Source organism: Cryptotermes secundus, unplaced genomic scaffold (genome assembly GCF_002891405.2).
Source record: "Cryptotermes secundus unplaced genomic scaffold, Csec_1.0 scaffold24, whole genome shotgun sequence".
Lineage (NCBI taxonomy): Eukaryota > Metazoa > Arthropoda > Insecta > Blattodea > Kalotermitidae > Cryptotermes > Cryptotermes secundus.
In genome coordinates, this window is record NW_019718270.1 from 407,181 (window position 1) to 428,590 (window position 21,410).

At 39.9% G+C, this 21,410-nt stretch overlaps 1 protein-coding gene across 5 annotated transcripts in view; it reads right to left on the minus strand.

The window, feature by feature from the left end:
* LOC111866792 (anoctamin-4) overlaps window positions 1-16,072 on the minus strand; it is a 64,313-nt gene extending 48,241 nt beyond the window's left edge. For 2 of the 5 annotated variants that reach the window (XR_002843241.2, XM_023856092.2), the window contains exons 1-2: window positions 15,909-16,072; window positions 773-1,045 (exon numbers count right to left, since the gene is read on the minus strand). Coding sequence is in view for 4 of the 5 variants with exons in the window: in XM_023856092.2 (XP_023711860.1) it covers window positions 773-1,003 (231 nt within the window). In the remaining variant the exon portion in view is untranslated. Of the gene's footprint in view, window positions 1-772; window positions 1,058-15,738; window positions 15,874-15,908 lie in introns of those variants that run through there. The other 3 variants (XM_023856175.2, XM_023856253.2, XM_033752836.1) reach the window with 3 other exon arrangements.
* Window positions 16,073-21,410: the final 5,338 nt, after the last annotated feature.

Below are 21,410 nucleotides of genomic sequence, written 5' to 3' on the forward strand. Positions count from 1 at the left end.
AATGTCACATGTTTGGAATGCAGAAGAGTTACTTCCATGGAAACGCTGGAACAGACCGTTGCATAGGAAGTAACAATAGCGGTATTGTAATCCCAACAGTGAGCCGTTGCGTAGAGAATGCCGAATCTCCCCGGAGATGAGTCTCCACGGTTATAACGAGGGTTCATTGCATAACAGGGGCTGAGGTTATAAAAAGGGTTGAAAGCATTTTCCAAGTTAGTTGGAACCTAGGCGCTATGTGATACAGAAGAAGGCAGACAGAAAGACAGCAAGGATACAATCTTGGGATAGCCGCCGCCAGAGAGAGTTGAGATCCAGCCATGGCCAAGGATAGTTGAGATGTCGTATTAGAGTACTGGGCCAGAAGTCAGGCGATACTGCAAACGATAATAATTGTATGGTGTGTAAGTGTGAGTGTCCAATAAAGATACGCTAAATCCGAGACCCATGTAAAGTTGTTTGTCGCGTGACATACCCAACATGTAACAATATCAAGCAGTCCTTTTAACCTATGCTGTATCCATATTGGGTTCAGTCATCAAAAATAAACTACAACTCTGTCTCAAATTTGACAAATCATATGCCTGTATCCAAAAATAACCAAATGCAAAGGCAGTCCTTCAAAATCTGTCAACACAATATCGACATACAATCTGAAATACTTTTAAACAAAGTAAATGGGTTGGAGGTACAAAATTTCTGAGATTACACTGAGCAAATGGTGACTAATTCCTGTGACAGGAACATACTTTCACTCAACACTAATACGCACCTTATTTTCATTACTGCAACTATTGGATTTGACTGGCTCATGTCTTGCAGCCATCACTGGATCTTCTATGTTATCACTTTGCTGGGTTTCAAGATCCTGTGCACTGTCATATACAGTACAGTATGATAAACTGATGTATTCCCTCCCTTTCCTCTGAGCAGATCCTGAACTAAAGGAGTTAACCGAATTCGCTGATATTGCGTCTTCAAAAAGATCTGCTTCCTCTTCCATTGTAGAACGCCACTTTTAATATAATCCTCAATTTCTGAAACGCTGAAAGACCAACTTTAAAAACGGTATCCTCTGTGCAAATACGTGGGTCATTTCATAAATAATGCACAGGTTGGCAACACTGCGGATTAGATGATGCAACAACAGTAAGCCTCACTTCAGTTACAGTTCAGGGCTTGAGAAAGAAGCGCGTTATTTTGTGTCATTTATAATGTACTGTGTTCTTAAACAACGTGAGTTAGAAATGGAGCCTGCATAGTTCTCGGGTACTGTGACTGTTGAAGATCAAATGTCGTACATTAAGATCGAAACTTTACGTGGAAGAAACCCGACAGAAATCCACAGCTGAAATCACAGTCCAACGAGTGGAGAGGTCCATCTTCCCCACAACCAAAAAAATGTTGACGATCTCAATCAAAGGTCAAACAAATGATGATCTTTGCTTATGATCACCAAGGAATCATCATGACAGGCAGAGTTCCACGCGGGAAAAGTGTCACAGCAGTTTATTATCGCGACTTTATGCAAAATCTGCGCAGAAAAATGCATAAAACCGACCTCAGTTGCTTGAGGCTGGGCCGATCATTCTCCATGACAACGCTCACCCGCACATCAGGAATGACGTAACAGAAAAGCTGCGCCAATATGGTTGCGAGGTGTTGCCTCATGCTCTCTACAGCCCACACATGAGTCCACCAGACTTAGACTTATTCCCAAAGTTGAAACAACCTATGCGAAGCCGTCATTTTCCTTCTCTGGAAGAGCTTTCTGCTTCAGTACCCGAGCCTTCGACAGATAACCAAAGATGGTGTCCTGCATGGAATAGTAAAGCTTCCCACACATTGGGACTCAGTCATTGAGAAGCAGGGGGACTATACTGAAGGACTGTAAAGAGATATAAAAAAAAAAAAAACATGGATATAAACAAAAAATTGTGTGCCTTATTTCTGAAATGGCCTACGTACAATTATAAAGTAACTTTAGGCACTTCATGGTCCAATAATGGATATTAGTTCTCTCTAATGAACCCAACAGAGTTGGCACCTCCCACCCTTTCACTTTAATATGGAAACAGATCCAATATCAGACAATGGACAAAGAAAAAACTAAGTAATTCCAAGTGTTACAAGTACATACAATCATCAGAACCCTTCATAATCGGTTGATGGTATATGTTCTGGAATGGTGGTAATTTTTAGAAAACTTCAAAATACAAAGGAATAAAGGTAAAAAGGTAAAGTCTATCCCTGTAACAGGCTGTGAGACATCGAGACTGCCACATTTTCTAGACAAATGGCTGACAGCAGTCAGGTTTTCAGCCTTATGTGCCAGCTGTTCTTTATCCCCCAGGAAAATTCCTGGTACTCATTTCTGTTAGAGTCTGAGTTGAACCCACAGCCACAGTGCGGCTGGAAGGATTAGTTCAACTGAAAAATACAATGACATTGGGAATTGAAACCGCGATCTTCCGGCTTGTAGCACAGTGCTTCAACCGACTATGCTAAACGTGCCCCATACAGAGGAATAGCCTGTTAACTTTGTAAATTGAGAATCAAAGCACCCCGATGAACATATTTATTTTGTACTTTTAACTATAGTCTAATGATAGAATGTAAGCAGGTAAGTATGCATTCTATGGAACATGATGTTCAGGGTCTGTATGACATTACAGGTAAAGTTCGCCCTGTGCTTAATTAATTAAGCACCACATTATGAAGATCTATGTGGGAGGACAGGTACAATTCTAGCATTCTTGACCTTGGCACTAGATGGAGGTGAGTGGTCAGTTTCACACCAGCCTGCTTTACCTCCAGGGAAGATCCCTGGTACACAGTGAATAGAAGACAGGGTGGTCTGCATGCTGTGCAGTAGAGAAAAAGCTCTTGTTTTTGCCAGGAATTGAATCCTGGCCATCCAGCCCATAGCCCATAGCTATACCAACTGAGTTATACTTTCTCATGTTCAGGGTCTGTAACAAGTTAATATATAACACAAAACATTTTGGTAATTCCACATCAAATCAACACAGAAGCAGATACAACCACTCTGGATTTCAGTGAAATGTTGTATGTGTATTTAGGCGCAGACAGTCTGATGAGGAAGTGATAAACATGAATCTTTCCCTCCCTTTGTCAGTCAATTTACAAGTTACTGCATTTTGGAGTTTAAGAGTTATCATTAACTTTTCCCATACTGATTAAATAAATGTTTATAACTCTGGAACTAACTATGGTACCAAGTTCATTCATGTATAAAATGAAAGACCTTATGTGGAGCTCTCAGTGTGCACAACTCTCCTATCATTTTGGGGAATGTTGAGGAGCAAATTTGGGATTGAAAAGTTAAGTCATTACCTCGGTGCCTGGAGACTTGCGAAAAGTGTTTTGCAGTGAAAGAGCAAAGATGACAACACATGGACACGCAATGAGGTTAAGAATGCGATAATCAGCATTCATGCGTAATACCGTATGCAAGACGCTCCGCTAACTAGGCCACTGGAGATGGTCATATGAGTAAATACACAGCGATAAGACGCAAGAGGTCCACCCCCAGCCACATAGAATANTGTGACCTTTAACCTCATTTTATGAAAAATATACAGTCAAGTTGTGATTATCTGGTTACATTTCTGGAGAATTTCGTGTTGGGACATGAATGGACTGTTTATACTGTAATGGATTTGATCAACGCGTTGCCAGGCAACCTGTCTGTAAACATGGTCCAACACGCAACAATAAACTGTTTTTTCTGTAGATCTGGCCGACGTGCCAATAGAGTGGTTGGATAGCGATGTGATACATGTTTACTGTAAGTCCATGTCTATTCCATGGCTATATAACAAGAGCTGGGAGCTGTAAGTTCATAGTGAGTTGAAACTAGGAGTACAGAAGAATACAAGAAGTCAGCCTGTGAAAACTTTACGTGTGATTTTAAGACTTCATGCAATGATATCTGGAGTGTGACAGTTATAGTTCCTGTGTTAAAAAAATCTGTTGCCAGGAAATGGATATGCAGAGAAATAGTCATTGTCTAGATCTGTTACCTGACAACTAGTGTAAGCAGATATAGAAGACTTTATTTATGTGTCATAATTACAGCAATCTTGAAAGTGTTTATAATTATTTGTAGTTACGACCAGTGAACATTTAATAAACCGACTCACTAATCCACACTCGCGCCTTCAGTCAACCATACACGTGACAATATATATGTGTTTATAATTACAAGCTACATACATATCACTGTTAGTCAGCTGGATTGAGGATTACGGAATACTACACAGTTAACACATCAATAAGAGAGGCAAATAAGATACCTGGCACGCTTATCAACTAAAATATTGAAATTACTTTGTGAGTATCAACTACTGACATCTCCACCTAGTACCAAGGTCAGGAAAGATGGAGCATAACTAATTAAGCACAGGAATAACTTTAGCTTTTACCCACTCCTTAACCTTGTCCTGAGTTTCACTGTTTCCTTGATGTGGCATTCAACAGTACAATATTCAAGAGTGACTGATGGAATCTTTATAAAAGCCTGCTTGTAAAGCTGTCTTAGTCTCATGATGCACTCCTCATAAGGGTTTTGCAGACTTGCCTTCCTTAACAGCCTTTTAACTGCTCCCCCAATTCCAACACATACACTTCTGCCTTGTGAAACTGCACAAAATTGTTATCAGCATCCATACCACAGTCATTATAACATCACTGGTTGATAATTTTGGGGGGGGGGTTTATACTGTGAGACAGAACCATCAGAAATATTGCAAATTTTAAATCCTTAATTATCCCCCCCCCCAAAGGTGAATAACATGCTTTGAAACAAATGAAAAGCTGTAGCATTATGTTTTAAGAACCTGATAAAGAACAAAACAGAAGCTCTCTATATCTTTAGTTTGTGAATAATATGCCATAAATAGATGAAGAGTTGCCTGACCATAAAAAAACTTCATAACAGCAATTTCTTCAGCTCTAACTTTCATCTCCAAACCTTTAATGGGACATGATTATTATCATGTTACAGAGTTTTCCAGCTTTGTTGACTGGTTCCATGGTTCTGTGTCTCATGGCAGACAGGCTGCCGCTTGCAGCGAGGCACATATGAATGTTGTCAATGAATTAGCATGCCCCACAGCCAATATTTGGAATGAAGGGAAGTAATTAACTTGTGGACCGCCTGACAGCATTATGTTTCACAGTGAACAGTGCAGTTCATGCATGGTAGTTTGTTTATGATTTGTCAGCAGTAGGTTGAAGTTATCAGCCCCATTAGCCATTTGTTCTCAGTTACAGTTAGTGAGCAGTATGGTACGTCATGACTATGGACCGGATTTTAATGAAAATGCACATTTTTTCTTGCAACCAGAAAGTATGCTCGTTTGGATATATGTATGAATTACTTCATTTCTTAAATTTTGGACATGGTTTGATGGTGCATATAAATGCATATTTTTCCGGTTTTATGAATAAGCATCATATTTTCGAAGATCTCTATTTATACTGCATATTTCCTTTTTAAAATATTTATCAAACATANTATTGCCCCTTCTATTTGAATGAACAGACAGCTGCATCGTGGCTGAGATACAGAGCGTGATCTCTTTTGTGTGCGTTCGTAGTGAAATCGAATACTGTAGTTTCATTTGAACCTATATATACATCAAGAAGGTAACAACAAAAAAGGTATGTACATCGAATTTTACACTATATTTTTAACATACCTATCTGCAGAATCTGCAACAAAATTACTGGATTGTGGATAAGTTTTGGCATAACTCATACGTATATTTTTATTTGCTGTTGTTCAGTAAGGTATTATTTTAATTCCTCTATTAGGGTTTTACTTAAGTCGGTCTGGTAATTACTACATTTAAAAATAAATATTCAGGACTGTGCATGCGCTTCTACTAGCGGCGTGTGCGCGCGCTTCCACTAGCGGAGTTTAAATGCCTGACTGGCCACAACTGGGTACTTTGGCCACGACGACCTTACTCATGACTGGCACAAACTGGGCACTTCGGCACTTAAAGGTTAAGAACCTGATAAAGAACACAACAGAAGCTCTCTATATCTTTAGTTTGTGACTAATATGCTATAAATAGATGAAGAGTTGCCTGACCATAAAAAAACTTTTATTCATGTTCTGTAATAAAGTAGTAGTTCAGAAAATCATAACAGCAATTTCTTCAGCTCTAACTTTCATCTCCAAACCTTTAATGGGACATGATTATTATCATGTTACAGAGTTTTCCAGCTTTGTTGACTGGTTCCATGGTTCTGTGTCTCATGGCAGACAGGCTGCCGCTTGCAGCGAGGCACATATGAATGTTGTCAATGAATTAGCATGCCCCACAGCCAATATTTGGAATGAAGGGAAGTAATTAACTTGTGGACCGCCTGACAGCATTATGTTTCACAGTGAACAGTGCAGTTCATGCATGGTAGTTTGTTTATGATTTGTCAGCAGTAGGTTGAAGTTATCAGCTCCATTAGCCATTTGTTCTCAGTTACAGTTAGTGAGCAGTATGGTACGTCATGACTATGGACCGGATTTTAATGAAAATGCACATTTTTTTCTTGCAACCAGAAAGTATGCTCGTTTGGATATATGTATGAATTACTTCATTTTTTAAATTTTGGACATGGTTTGATGGTGCATATAAATGCATATTTTGCCGGTTTTATGAATAAGCATCATATTTTCGAAGATCTCTATTTATACTGCATATTTCCTTTTTAAAATATTTATCAAACATATTTTTTTACTTTTATGTTCAAATTTTCAATCATGGTCATGTGTATACAATTTTTCTTTCCCGTATTAGAATATGTGAGGGGTGGATAGAAGTGCACAGAAGGCGAGGAAGAAGACGTAAGAAGATGCTGGATGAACTTGGGGACAGAAGAGGATATTTTAATTGAAGGAGAAAGCTTGAGATTGCATTAAGTGGAGGAACTGTTTTGGAAGAGACTGTGGACCTATCGTCTGACAGATTACTAATGAATGAATGAATTAGAATATGTTGCATATTTGACTCAACATTTCATCATGATTCATGTTTCTGATGCTATATCCAGGACGGGACTTCCCCGATCCCTCTACTCATAACTTGCCTCATCCGCGTACCATCAAAGTGGCCGCGAAGAGATTAGTCTGAAGCGTTCACATGTAGCCGCTATAAACGTAATACTATTCAACCGATAAGGGACTTCACTTATTTATTTTCGAAGTCTCCATGAGGTTGGTTACGCTTCTTCATTTGAAGCTGGGGGCCATTCACATTAGTGGTGACTAGTCTGTTGTTCACCTTTCTGTAGTCATGCCGAAAGTGAAAGTAAATCAGAAAACTAAATTACAGCTGTATCAGTGGGAGTTAGAAAGAGAGATGATAAATATGGATGACGAAATTCTTTATTGATAAGCATGTGAGAAAACAGTTGGTTGTGAAAAACACTTTCAAGTGCTTCAGCATTTGAACACTAATATACACAAATAGAATATTAAATTATATCCATGAAAAGTGCTCCTGTTCAAAAATTGCTTAGGGAATTTTCTAATAATATGTTTTCATGGTTTTCCTTTGATTTATGCAAAGCCTTTTTAGCGGCAGATATTGCGCTGTGGAAACTAACCAATCCTACTCTGAGAAACTTCATAGAGAAATATACACAGTGCAAAGTGCCGAATGAATCTACTGTGTGCAAAAATTATATCAAGCAGTGTTACGATCTTAAAAGTGAAAGCATTAGAGATAAGATTCAAGATAATTTTTTGTGGGTATCAATTGATGAAACACAAGATTGTGAGGGACGGTTTATTGCAAATTGTATAGTTGGATTGCTTAATAAGAATGAACAATCTACCCCATATCTTCCTGAGGTAGAGCAATTTGAAACCACAAATAGCCCTGCAGTTTCCAAACTTTTTTATGAATTCCATGAATTTACTATGGCCAAATGGCATTCAGTATGAGTGCGTATTGCTCCTTGTGACTGATGCCGCAAGTTATATGATGAAAACCAGTCCTGCTCTTAAAGTTATATTTCCAAATATGACACATTTGACTTGCCTTTCCCATGAGTTGCACTGTGTTGCAGAAAAAATTCATGCAAATTTTCTGCTTGTTGACAAGTTGTCTTCTGTGAAGAAGGTATCTGTTAAAGCGCCATACAGAAAAGAAGCCTTTAAAGCAGTAGCACAGAGCGTTCCACTTCCGCCAGAACCAATTTTAATGCGCTGGGGCACGTGGCTGTGTGCAGCGAGTTAGTATACCGAACATTTAGAAACAGGAATGTCGTGAATACATTTGATCCCAAAAGTGCAGCATCAATTCAAATTGCCCAAGATGTACTAAGAAATGCAGAACTAGAAACTAATCTTTCCTAGATATCTGCTCACTTCTCTCATCTTCCATCCACCATTTCCTCACTGGAGGCAAGCAATAGCAATACTACTTTGTATCGAACGTTAAAGTGTGTTCAAAACCTCTGCTTCCAAACTGAAGTCGGTTCCTGGAAGAGTTGGTCAACTAGTAAAGGAAAAAGTACACATCATTCTTTAAAAAAAATCCAGGATATGAACAAATTTGTGAAATTGAAGAAATTTTAGCTGGTAAACGTACTAAACCGCCAAGTAAAAAATCAGTAACAGTGGAGCAAATAGCGATTTTTGTGGATGTGCCCCTAAGTTCCTGTGGGGTGCAAAGAAGTTTCTCCCGCTATAAGGACATCTTATGAGACAATAGGAGGCAACTAACTATGGAAAACCCAAAACATTTAGTAACTGTGAACTGCAACAGAAGAGAAGTTGAAAGTTCGGAGAGCTAAATGTGAGTATCATTGGTTTTTTAAATTTGTAATGAAATATGTTGGCTTTGTTGCATGATTTGTATTTAAGTATAGCTTTTTACTACAAGTGAATCATTCAGTGATTACATAAAATGAACTTATATATTGATTTGTTGGTCTTAGAATAACGTAAAATCAATTTTAATGTTTGGTATAAATTTTTATGTGCATATTTTAGTGCATATTTCGGAAATTTTTCATGCATAAATATTTAAAGAATTATTAGGGCATAAAAGTCCGGTCCCTAGTCATGACGCAGGGCACTTTAGAGCAAAGTGTATTTCTGTATGGCACCTATCTGAACTATGGATCTGCCAGAAAGTGTTGGCGAAAATTTTGAAGTAATTTCGTGATGAATACGTTCCCAACAGACAATTATAGAGATATTACATTACAAAGATCAAAGTAATTATGTCAAAGAAATATAATCTTCATATTTCCAAAACATAATAATTTTCAGTCAGTGTAAATTCTTCTATAGAGGAGTAATTTTTCAATGCTATTTAAATATATTTATATCATGATTTAAAATTTAACTTTTAGGTGATGACACCAATAACTAATAACTACATCGGTCAACATTTGGCATATGAAGGTCAAATACATATCTTGTGCTTATAACGCCTGGATTACTTTCAATTTTTCCAGGTTTTCTATATGAATGACTGCACATGAAAGAAAATTAAGTCTGTGGAATTCACAAATATAGAAACTTACCTGGTACATTAAAGTGGCCTCTGTAGTCTACAGGTAATGTTCCCACCTCATGACTCATAGTACGCGGGTTCAAATACCCGGCAGAGGTCGTCGAATTTTTAAGGGCGGAAAAATTCAGGGAACAAGTCCTCCGGGAGGGACTTTAAGCCGTGGGTCCCGTGTCGTAGCTTTACGGCACGTAAAAGAACCTCATATCTCCAAAGGAGGCCATTGAGCCAAATTACGGGCGTTTCCCGCCCCCAACAGCAGTCTCTAATACCTCTGGTAGATGGGGGAAGCATTATAGATACCTCTCAGCCAGTAGAGCCGGTCTCGCTTGCTGGCCGGGACTGATGGTAAGCACCAGTACCGGTAGGATATAGAGACTGCTAGGAATCATAGAGGGAAACACAATGGACCAATACAGGTCTAAGTGCATGGGGAAACCCACCCTCTCCAATAACTAACTAACTAACTAACTAACTACCTGGTACATTAATTTGCAAAATTTCTTTTTAATGCAGTACTGATAATATAGTGACATGTTGCGCAACAGAGGACCCCTACCTCCCCAGCGGCACGTGGCGGTATCGTAGCGCTTGCGTAATAGGCGAGTCATCACCCCGCCACTCTCCCCGCGGTGACGTCACGAGCGGAGCCGAAGTTAGCCGAGTCCCCGCATCCTGGTAGTTATGCAACGCGCGGTGACGTGGAACCGCTTCCTACTGTGACGTGGCACGCAACAGGCAAGCACTGCGGCTATATAAGTGAGCCGCACAGCGGCTGCGAGTCAGTTTTAAAGTAACAGTCGCCGAGTCGATTTGTAATGTGGCTACCGCAGAGTTAAGTAGTGGACTAACGAGTGTGTTATCGACAGTTCTCCAGTGAGCAGACTACAGTTGGAGTATAGCAGCCATCGCGGAAAGAAGAACCGGACGTGTGTGTAATTGTGTAATTGGGAGTGTGTGTGATACAGTGATACATAGCTCCCCTACTGTAAACGTGTAGACTACTGAACACAGAGGGAGCTGATTTGCGCATAGGGTTATAAAGTGTGAAACCCCGCAACAGTGGCAACAGATTAATGCGATTAGGGTTATAAAGTGTGAAACCCCACAACTGTGTGATAAGTAATTGTAGCCGTTACTTGTAGATTGTTCAATAAACCAATTAACGATCTCTACGGCGTCTTCAGTAACGAAACACGTTACAATATTTCTAAATATGGTGCGCAGGGTATCTAGTATAGAACAGAAGAGACTTTATACAAATTCCACAGAGCTTTCACAGGCCTTAGTCAAGCTTGTAGAACAAGCCATAATATAGGGTACACGGTAGCACAGTTGGTTGTGGCACTAATGCTACATGCCAGAAGGTCACAAGTTCTATTACCGATGAGGCCACTGGATTTTTCAACTGACCTAACCCTTCCAGCTGCACAATGGCACTACTGTTGACTCAGCCTCTAACAGAAAGAAGTACCAAGAATCTCCTTGGGGGCAAAGGGCGGCCGGCATGTAAGGCAGACAATCTTACCACCATCTGTGAGCCAAGGGTCTAGATTATGTGAGAGCCTCATCTTACAACCCTATGGGTCCAAATGGCCTCTTATGAGGACTACTTTACCTTTTCTTTTTGCTTGTTTCCTTTATACTTGTTTCCAATATAAATACATATACAGACATTTCTGATAATACAATACCATACCACAGTAATCATACCAAAGAAGTGTCACCATTATTTCTCTATGTATTTATAATTGTGAATTTCTGATCACAGTAAATTCTTCTACAGAACAGGAATGAGACAGGGGATCCCGTTTTAACATTTGGCTTGAAGAGTCTTATATTGTGATTTAAACTTCTGATTTCAGGATGATGATCAAATAATTTCATTCCAGTACAGTGAACTCCTTTATCATATTTACTGATGTTAATGATTGGCACATGGAGCTTACATCTGTATCTTGTACTTATACTGTGTAGACTGAAACTGTTTCAAATTTTTCCATGTAGTCTGCAACAATTAATATGAGGTCTATCTAAAAAAATGCTCCAGTTTTAACTGCATATAATTTTCTAACTACATAGTAAACATCACTATATTCGGAGTCTCCAAGTTCAGTAGTCCTGGGAGATTGACAGTCATGTATGAACATTTTCAATACATGCACCAACAGTGTCTGTGACCATCAACAGCTGATGAAATTTTGCATAACTGCAGCTAAGGTTCTTCACTGCTGTTGATATTTGTTTCAATTCTCTGATTGAGTGTGGTTTGTTAAAGTAAACTGCAACTTTCAGAAGACCACATAAGAAATAATCACATGGATTAAGATCTGGATAGAACTTGGACCTGGACCATTAATATACGTATGTAACTGTTCAGGATAATGATCAGACAGCACTCTGTTGTCAATACACTCACTGGCTGCATTAAACACTACATCTGAAATGTGTGACTGAGCCCTGTTATGTTGAAAAAATGTTTCTCAGAAAATGACATTCAACTCCTTGGATAAACAGATGAAAATCTTGTTTGAGGATAATGTGATAACATCAGCAGTCACAGTATTACTGAAAAAGACTGGCCCAACAATATTACTTGTTGAGCACAACACATTGTACATTTTTTGGGCGTTAGCCTCCATTATGTTGTGTGGGTGTTCACTAAATATACACACTGTTCTACTGAGTATGCCACCTTGATCACTGCTGCTTCATAACATTGCCACTAGGGGCAGCATATTCTCCTGAGATTACTGAATTCAGAGGGACACGGTTCAAAGGAGGATGTTCAGAACTATCAACAAGCCGAACTATACAACAGTTACAGGATGCAAGCCCAATAAATGGGGATAAATTGGACAATGTAAGATGTGAAGCTGGCAGGCATTTCAGGAATGAGAGGGAATTCATGAGCTTGCAACACATAAAAAGAACATGAACATCTTGAGGCTTGAAAAAATGAATGAATGAATTTAAGAAAAGTTACCAACACAGAACTAAACTGGTAATGGATGAGAATGGTGTAGTTGCTTGAGTCACTATACTACAAGCCAGAAGGTCATGAGTTCGATTCCCAATGAGGTCACTGCATTTTTCAATTGACGTAATCCTTCCAGCCACATTATGGCCCTGGGGCTGACTCAGCCTCTAACAGATATGAGTACTAAGAATCTTCCTGGGGGTAAAGAGTGGTCGGTGCATGAGGCTGACAACCTCACAGCCATCTATGAGCAGAATGTCTAGAAGATGTGAGAGCTTCAATGTCTCACAACCCTATGGGCTTCCAAATCCTGTTATAAGGACAGCTTTATTTTATCGGCTTTTTATGGATTTCAACAACATTTTGAATAGATGGATATATTACTTTTCTCATCTACTGAATGTACATGAAGTTATTTGGTTATGCAGAGGGAAATACATACAGCTGAGCCCCTAGAACCTGGTGCTTCTGAGGCTGAAATTGTTACTGCAAAGTTGAAAAGATGTAAATTACATGGTACTTAAGCAATTCCAGCAGAAGGTGGAACATTGCATTCTGAAATCTATAAATTCATTAATTCTGTTGGAATAAGAAACGACTGCTTGAGCAGTGGAAGCAGCCTATTATTGTACCAAATTAAAAGAAGAGTCATAAAGCAGACTGTAGTAATTATTAAGTCACATCACTGTCATCAACTCTGTACAAACTTTTATCCAGTTTTAACAAAATTTTCTCTCTCAAGGTTATGCCCATAAATAGACAAAATTATAAGGGAGAGTCAGTAAATCGGTCATAAATGAATATAAAATGTAAAACATGTGACATCTGATCCTGGGAAAAACATTTATTTCAAGACACATCCTCTACCAACATTGATAAACCTGTCCCATTGCTTTACCAGTGTGCTGAAACCCACAGTATACAGTTTTTGACTGTTGTCTCAGGCACTTCACACCTTTGTTCCAACCTCTTCATCACCAGTGAAACATTTGGCACCCACTTGTGAACTGTTTATGTGACAAACACCACCATAAACAGAAAACATTTCTTTATGAACACTCTTTGTACTGAATCCTTTTGGCCACAAAAACGCACAACATAATGCTGCTCTTTGGTAGTTCAACCCTCAAGCATGGTCACCAGTTTGACTACTGAAACCAGCCTCTGAACATGTGCATTTGCATCTGCTATCTACACGGTCATGAAGGTGGACTGTGCTACTACCTAGTGATACACATAGAAAACCTATTACATCCATTACAGCTACTTTTACTTCCATATGTGGCATATTTACTGGATCTCCCTCATAGTAGGTTGGTCTACAAGAAACAGAGAGAAAACTAAGTATGCGTTGATGTCTCATCAACAGAATGCAGAGCATAACCACAACATAAATACAACAGATCCTTTGAAAATGTGGCAAAGTTGAAATATTTTGGAATGACACTAACAGGTCACAATTCTATTCATCAGGAAATTCAGGTGGATGATAAGTTCTTCCAAGAGAAATGTGGTATGGTTACGGGAAGCTCTCTATCCCCTTAAGAATCTGGTTCTTGACTCAGTGCAACACAAACCATCACTGTGGCTATAGTACACAGATGCCATATTTGTGGTCTGGCCTCATGGTCCAGGCAGGCCACAGAATTTCTTCAGCCACCTAAACAGCCTGGGATATTACATCCAGTTTAGTATAGAGGTAGACTCAAGAAGTGTGATACATTTTCTGGATGTTCTGTCATCAGGAGAGGGATGGCACTGGAAAATAAAATTTACAGAAAACCCACCTACACTGGCCAATATCACCACTTCAAATTTAATTATCCTCATGTCAAAACAGAATAATTCAGAGTCCACACAACAGAGCTTGCCAATAATGACAAGATCTGTTCAATCAAACTGAAAACCTGGGATGTGATCTTCAGGTCAATTGTTATCACCATGGTTTTGTTGACTTGGTTAATTCCGAGGGTACAGGCATTGAAATAAAGATGAAAAGCCTTTTGGTTCTGAGTAAATCCCATATGTGAAGGGTATTTCAGAAAAGTTCCAATGAATTGGGAACCATCATTACTTTGGGACCATCTGTGAAACAAAACACTCTCTTAGCACCTCACTCACAAGAACCAGACTGGAAGAGGGGAGGGGGGTCAATAACAGAGGGAACATTGCATCTATAAAATTCCTTGTGAATGAGACAGAAGCTACATTAGTGAAAAAGGCAGACCGCCAGTCATGTCGGTCCATGAAAATAAGCACAATCTCCAAGAGAATTTTCTAGAAAAATCAAAATTAGCCCTACATATCCATGAAGACAGTCACAGGGTATGGAAAATTCGAGGCTTCCACAGCAGTGACTATGAAGAATGCCTTCTTCTGGGATGTTGCGCTGGGTAGATCTTGTGTGAATGGACGTTTTGGAGGAATGTATTGCCTCCATCTGCTGCAGTCTGCAGCCACCTGCTCACGCTCTTTCTTCACTCACGGATTTTTCTACCCTGAAGATGGAGGCGACAAGGTCCTCCAAAATGTCGGTTCACGTAAGATGTACATGGTGCCACATCCCACAACATGGCATTCTTCACAGTCACAGGGCAGGCTGAAATGTTGCTACAATTCTGGAAATCGAAAGTAATAGCATGCAATGTAAATACAAGGAATCTGCCTATATGGTACATTTAACCAATCTGATTAGCCATGCCCTTTTAGATATTTCTCCTATACAGATGCTCCTTATCAGCAATGACATTAGCAGCTCACAGTATGATCTGCCAGAATCTTCGTTAATATCTACATGGTTAGCTACAGGATTCAATTTTTCGTTCCAAAAGATGGTGCTAGCAGTACGTAAATATATTTCTATAAAGCTTCAATTTACGACATCTATTTTCCGCTTCCCTTTCTAACTTTCTGGTTTGTACATGCATTACCACAGTTTTTATTGTATGTTCTCCTGTTATCTCCTGCTAACAAACTCTGATCTCAGGTACATATATACCAGCAGTTTCGCGGGTACAGACTGTCCAGTGTCTCCCGCCCCCTCACCTGACGACAGAAACAGATTCGGTTTCCCAAACGTCGCACTGCATTCTTTAGAATACCAGACTATGGATAAAGTCCAAAATCCCATTAATCTCGAATTATACTTAGATTCGTCTGGTATTTTTGTGGTAACTAAATTCTAGATTACTAAGAACTTACCTCGACCGTGATTATTTACACCTTTCGAACTGTCACTGCATTAATTTATACATTTTCGAAAATATACGGTACCATTCCGTGGAATAACAACCAGTTCCGAACTTTCGCACACAAATAAAACGGAAAGGGAATCACCAGATACGTTGCGTATTTCACAATATCATACTTACTTACGGTACGGAACCAGCCACTTCTACGACGTCTACGACAGACTTGTCAATTTTATTTTTATACAAACAACTCCTCCTTCGACCTGTCTACCGGTCGAATACATGCTATTAATGGTCATGACATCACTCGCAAATATCATGTGGTCCCTAGAAAAATCCTGACTAAGATTCACTGAACTTAAAACATGGAATTTTAATCAGGCAACACCGCAGTGATCGCAGTGGCGCAGAATTCGGTTTAATCTTATTTGCTCGTCTGAGCAAGTAATTAAAAAGGTATAAAGACAATAGGGAAAATATTCCTGGGATCAAAGATGGTAATGGACAACTCTTTACTGATTCAAGAGAAAAGGCTAATTCCTTTAATTTCTATTATTCTTCGGTAATCAGCTGTGAGCATAGCATCCTGCAAATACAATGCGGTAACCAGCACCGTGAAAGTCTTTCGTTTAAAGGTCAACATCATCTCAATGGCAATGACGGCCATGACGGCCATGACACTATTGGTGCATTACTACTGCCAACTCTACGCAATCAACACTAACTAAATACAAAATGGCCGCCAGAGCCGAGAGCACAATCGGTAAGAAGGTATACTAACATAGCACTTGTTTTTGGGTGCTCCTCGATCCCCCCCCAAGAACGGCATTTTTCGCCCTAACTCAGGTGAACCCTTCGCCATTAGCACTAAAATCATTATCCTTATCTGAAGGCCGTCTCCTCCGTCCGCAACCTGAGAACGCCTTGGTGGCAAGGGACACATCTATCATCACACAGCTGACAAAATTCGAAATCTAGCACGTCAAAATTATTTTGGAGTCTCAATGCCAATGTCTTCTGAAGAAACTGATTTACTGCTATTCAAATTTTGTTTTGATATAAAATTACGATTACAGTATTTATCAACTGAATCAAGTCACACCCGTAACAGAATGAGCAAAATGCAGGGGAATCCTACAAATCTATGCGTATCAGACAGTTATCTGCCTTCCTGAATTCTTGTGAACAGCAGAAATTATTGAGGGCTGTTTGCTGAAGAGATGCCATCATCACAACTGCTGCTACTGCTTCCAAGACTGATTCGTCCCCACACGTGTCGGCAGATGGCATGTCTGCTTAAGTCTCTGGATATCAGTAGACGAATGTTTCTCCTCCTCTGCTTGGAGATAATTCCATTTGAGAGATGACTGGATCCGAGCTCAGCACTAACATGTGTAAAAGATCCTCCACTGCATTCTTTGGCGAGGACTTCCGAGCATTTCCTTTCACCATACTTCTTGCAGTCTGCGTTGCGGAACATTTGCAGGCATGCAATGCCAGTCATGGTCTTGCAACACAGAACACAGTCATTTCCTTGAAATATTAATTAAGTGTTTCACTATTAATTGGGAAAAGCACTGGAAATTGTCTGCCATGTGGTTCCAAAGCGGCAATAAGCTTTTCGTTAACGCCTATAATCGCCGAAAACAAAGACAGGTTCTTGAAAAGGTGGCAGGCAGTGTTGTCGTCGTGTCCCTATCAATGGGAAAGCCACTGGGCAATGCCTGTCGTGGTTCCAATAAAATTTTCGTTAACGGCTGTAACCGCCGGAAAGGGAGATGGCTTCCTGGAAACGCGTCAGGCAGAGTAGCAGTCGTTTGTTGCCCCATTGACCGAAAATCTGTAGTGTTTTCCAATTTTATTGAAATGCCGTCTAAATTGTTCAACTCTTTGGGGATTGCTCCACATGCGTAATATTTTTGTGACAGTTCTGTACATATTTCTATCCACCATAGCTGAAAACCAATTTGGGGCACAAATGGAACTCTTTCTATTTATTATTATTATTATTATTATTATTATTATTATTATTATTATTATCATCATCATTATTATTGTCTGATTAAGTTTCTGGATCCGTTTATCAATTGCAGTAATTTCTGTTTTTGTGACTTCTGCAGTTTCCTTTCCATGTATGAGTTCTGCGGGCTGACAGAATCGTGTTGCTGTTGGCTGAGGATAGTGCCATACTAACAACTCTGTATCCGGCAGGGCTGAGGATGTGAATAAGGGCACCATCGACACATAAAAAGCGATCAGTAAGGTAAAGTTGTCCTTGTGTCTAGTTAGTTAGTTAGTTATTAGAGAGGGTGGGTTTCCCCATGCACTTAGACCTGTAGTGGTCCACTGTGCTTCCCTCTATGATTTATACCAGCCTCTATATCCTACCGGTATTGGTGCTTACCATCAGTCCCGCCCAGCCAGCGAGACCTGCTCTACTAGCTGAGAGGTATCTATAATGCTTCCCCCATCTACCAGAGGTATTAGANTCGGTCGACATGCTAGTTGGGGGTGAGTGGTCAAATTCACGCCCCGACACCTATAACCCCCCCCCATTGGATAGAAGGCTGGGTGGTCCCAAAACGGTCTGGGCGGCGTGGAGAAGAGAAATATCTTGCTCCTACCGAGATTCGAACTCCGGCTAGTCCGCCGTCCAGCCAGTTGTCAGTTGTTATACAGAGTGCGCTATTCTGGTTCCTCGAAACAATCGGATTCACTGAAACATTTTGAATCGCCACTAAATGTTTGTTTGTGATTGCTTTGACCCCTGCTGTCGTCGCAATCCCAAATCACTGTCAGTACTTCGTCTGGGTCTGTAGGGAGAACTTGGTGTGACGCATGTCTCTGTGCTCGTACAGTGCGCATGATCTTGTTTGGTCTCTCTTCCCTCTTCTTGAGTAATTGTTACATCGACAACTAATGCTGAAGATTTTTCTCTGTTGTATGAAATTTGGAAGAGTGGGCGCTATGGGCCTATTTAATCTCACCAGATCTAGCTGATGCTGTCTGCGTTGCTTCTGTCATGATAGCAGTGGCATCTCTTTTTCGTGATGAGTTTAAACAATCTTGAGTGGCCTACATAAGTGCTTCACAAGTTCTCGAAGCCATGAACAATTTTACTTCATGGAGCTGAGTCCTGGAGGAGCCGCCAATTCTGCAGCTACTCAAGAATTTCCCAGCATTTTATGGAACCTGAAGGTTCATTACCGTGTTCACAAGAGCCCTCCACTGGTCCTTATCCTGAGCCAGATCTATCCAATCCATACCATCCCATCCTATCTCTCTAAGATCCATTCTACGTAATATTGTCACCCCACCTACGCCTTGGTCTTTCCTGTGGTCTCTTTCCTTCTGGCTTTCCCACCGGTATCCTATACCATGAACAATTTTATTCTTCTTAAATTAGTTCATATCACTGCTCTCTTTAAACAATATTCTGGGTCAGCCAACGCTTGAATAACGAGTGCTTTCAGCAATAGATACTGTTTCAGAGGGTTTATCTCTTTTCAAGCCATTCAGAATTATTTGGAGAAAATCTGTCCTTCATTCTGCAGCATCGTTTCCAGTGAAGTACAAACCGGTATATAAATTTCGAAATTGCTTCATATCCTGAGGAGCTTCTTGCAGTCCTGCCATCGTCAGTACATGAGCCCCAAGCTATTTCTGCCTCATGGCTTTTGTATACAAGAGACTGAAAAGTTCCTTGTGCGTAATTAAGCGACGGGCCTCTGGGAAGGAGGTAGAGAAGAGTAACGCGGTTATAGTTAAAAGCTCCCTCCTAAAAAATGTGAAGAAAAAAAAATAGATTCATGAGTCCTAAAGGTAATTATTCTTAAAACTTCAATCTATGGTATTTGTCACTAAAAATCTATGTATAACACAGACTTAAATTTTCTTGTACCATTTTACACTGAGTTCTTCTAACACTCTGTAAATCATGATGGTTCACTTGAACATAAAATTGATGTACACGCAATGTGATCTGGCTGCGTGTTGCTAGCAGAGTACTGTAGAAGTCTTGGTCTTGCTACATTTCAGTTTTCGTCCACTTGCACCAGGTAGGCTAATTAAGTAATTTACATCCGTACGTGCAATTAAAGATACCCGCTTCTACCAATATAACAAATATTTCGTTTAGGTGCAACTTCCACATATACATTATTATTACATATAATTAACTGCATTTTATTTTGTGTATGCTTTCTTGTTATGTTGTATTTACTTTATTTAACGAACTATATTTCTTGTGGTAAAATTTGAAGATTTAATGCCGCTAGTGCCATATTCCACAGTTGGGCACTATCTTGGCCAACTGTATTCAGCTCATAAGTCTCCATGTTATACGCCGATCTCATTCTGGGTTTTCCAAGTGACCTCTTTTCAAAAGATTTCTCCACCAGCCAGCTGCATGTGTTACTTACCTCCCACATCTGAAGGTTACGATAGGTTAATAACACCCAAACCACCGTAACCCTCGCACTTCACTACCGTCTGTGCAGATCACAAATTTCCTGTTTATGTGTTGTCCGAAATTTCTTGCATAATTCACCCCCAAGTCTAAATGTTCATGACAATGATTTGTTAATATGATTATTAATTATCAATCATCATGGGTTTCTTCAGTTACAACATTTCGGAAACTGGATGTGAGAGTGGCTACTCAGCTGGACCCTTTGCAGAGAGCGAGTCTTCATCATTGGGCCGTAGGTAACTTCCCTTCTGCCCACCACACCAGCCGACAGACTTTCACTTCTTGGGTGATAACATCGTGCGTTGTGGTAGACTGATTACTTTTGGTGAATCTATCAACATCGCCGACATTTACAGTTTCGCCTTGCAGACCAGTCCAACACATCACGACGTTCATCACTAAAAGCTGTGTTTATTTTATTACTGTGTCCAGCGGAAGTAGCCATCTTCCCTCATTATAATTTCTGTAATTTCAAAATGCGTTCACACATTCCTCAGCTTTATGTGCTGCACCCCCCGATCAACTAGCCACAGTCTTTTCCGTAATTAACTCCTCAAATTTTGAGAGTTTCTTAATTACCTTGAGCAACCGTTAGCACTGCTTGCTGCCTGCTCTTGCTGGTTTCTTGCTTGGCTCATTCTTCGACAATGAAGATGGAGGCGTTATGTTCCTCCGGAACATCGGTTGACTTTCAGTTGACTACATGGCGTTATATCCCAGAAGATATGACACTTCTAAATATTGTCCAGAAATTTCTCTTCGTGTTGCACCATCGAGAAATTACATCTTTCAGTAACAAGGAAGTTATACAAATTTTAAATTCTCACCAATAAAAAAAAAAACTCCCAGAATCTTTGCCCTCAATAAAATCCACAGTTCACCATCCATGTGTCTGTCATTAGTGCCCAAGTATGAAATGTTACACACATGCAAACAAAAACCAGTTCGGTATGTCAAAACCATATCCGGCTCCCTCGCATTCTAGTAAAGGTAATGTTTGCCTGTACGTAATTAAGCATCACACTATGAAGACACATTGAAAAGTGGAGGTATAGCTCCACAATTCTTGACCTCGTAACCAGATGGAAATGAGTGGTCAATTTCACTCCCCTGGGAAAGACCTTGGTAGGCCTATCCATTGGATAAGAGGTTGCGTGGTCTCTAGAGCAGATATTGAAAAAATTCCCTGTCTTTAACGGAAATCGACCCAC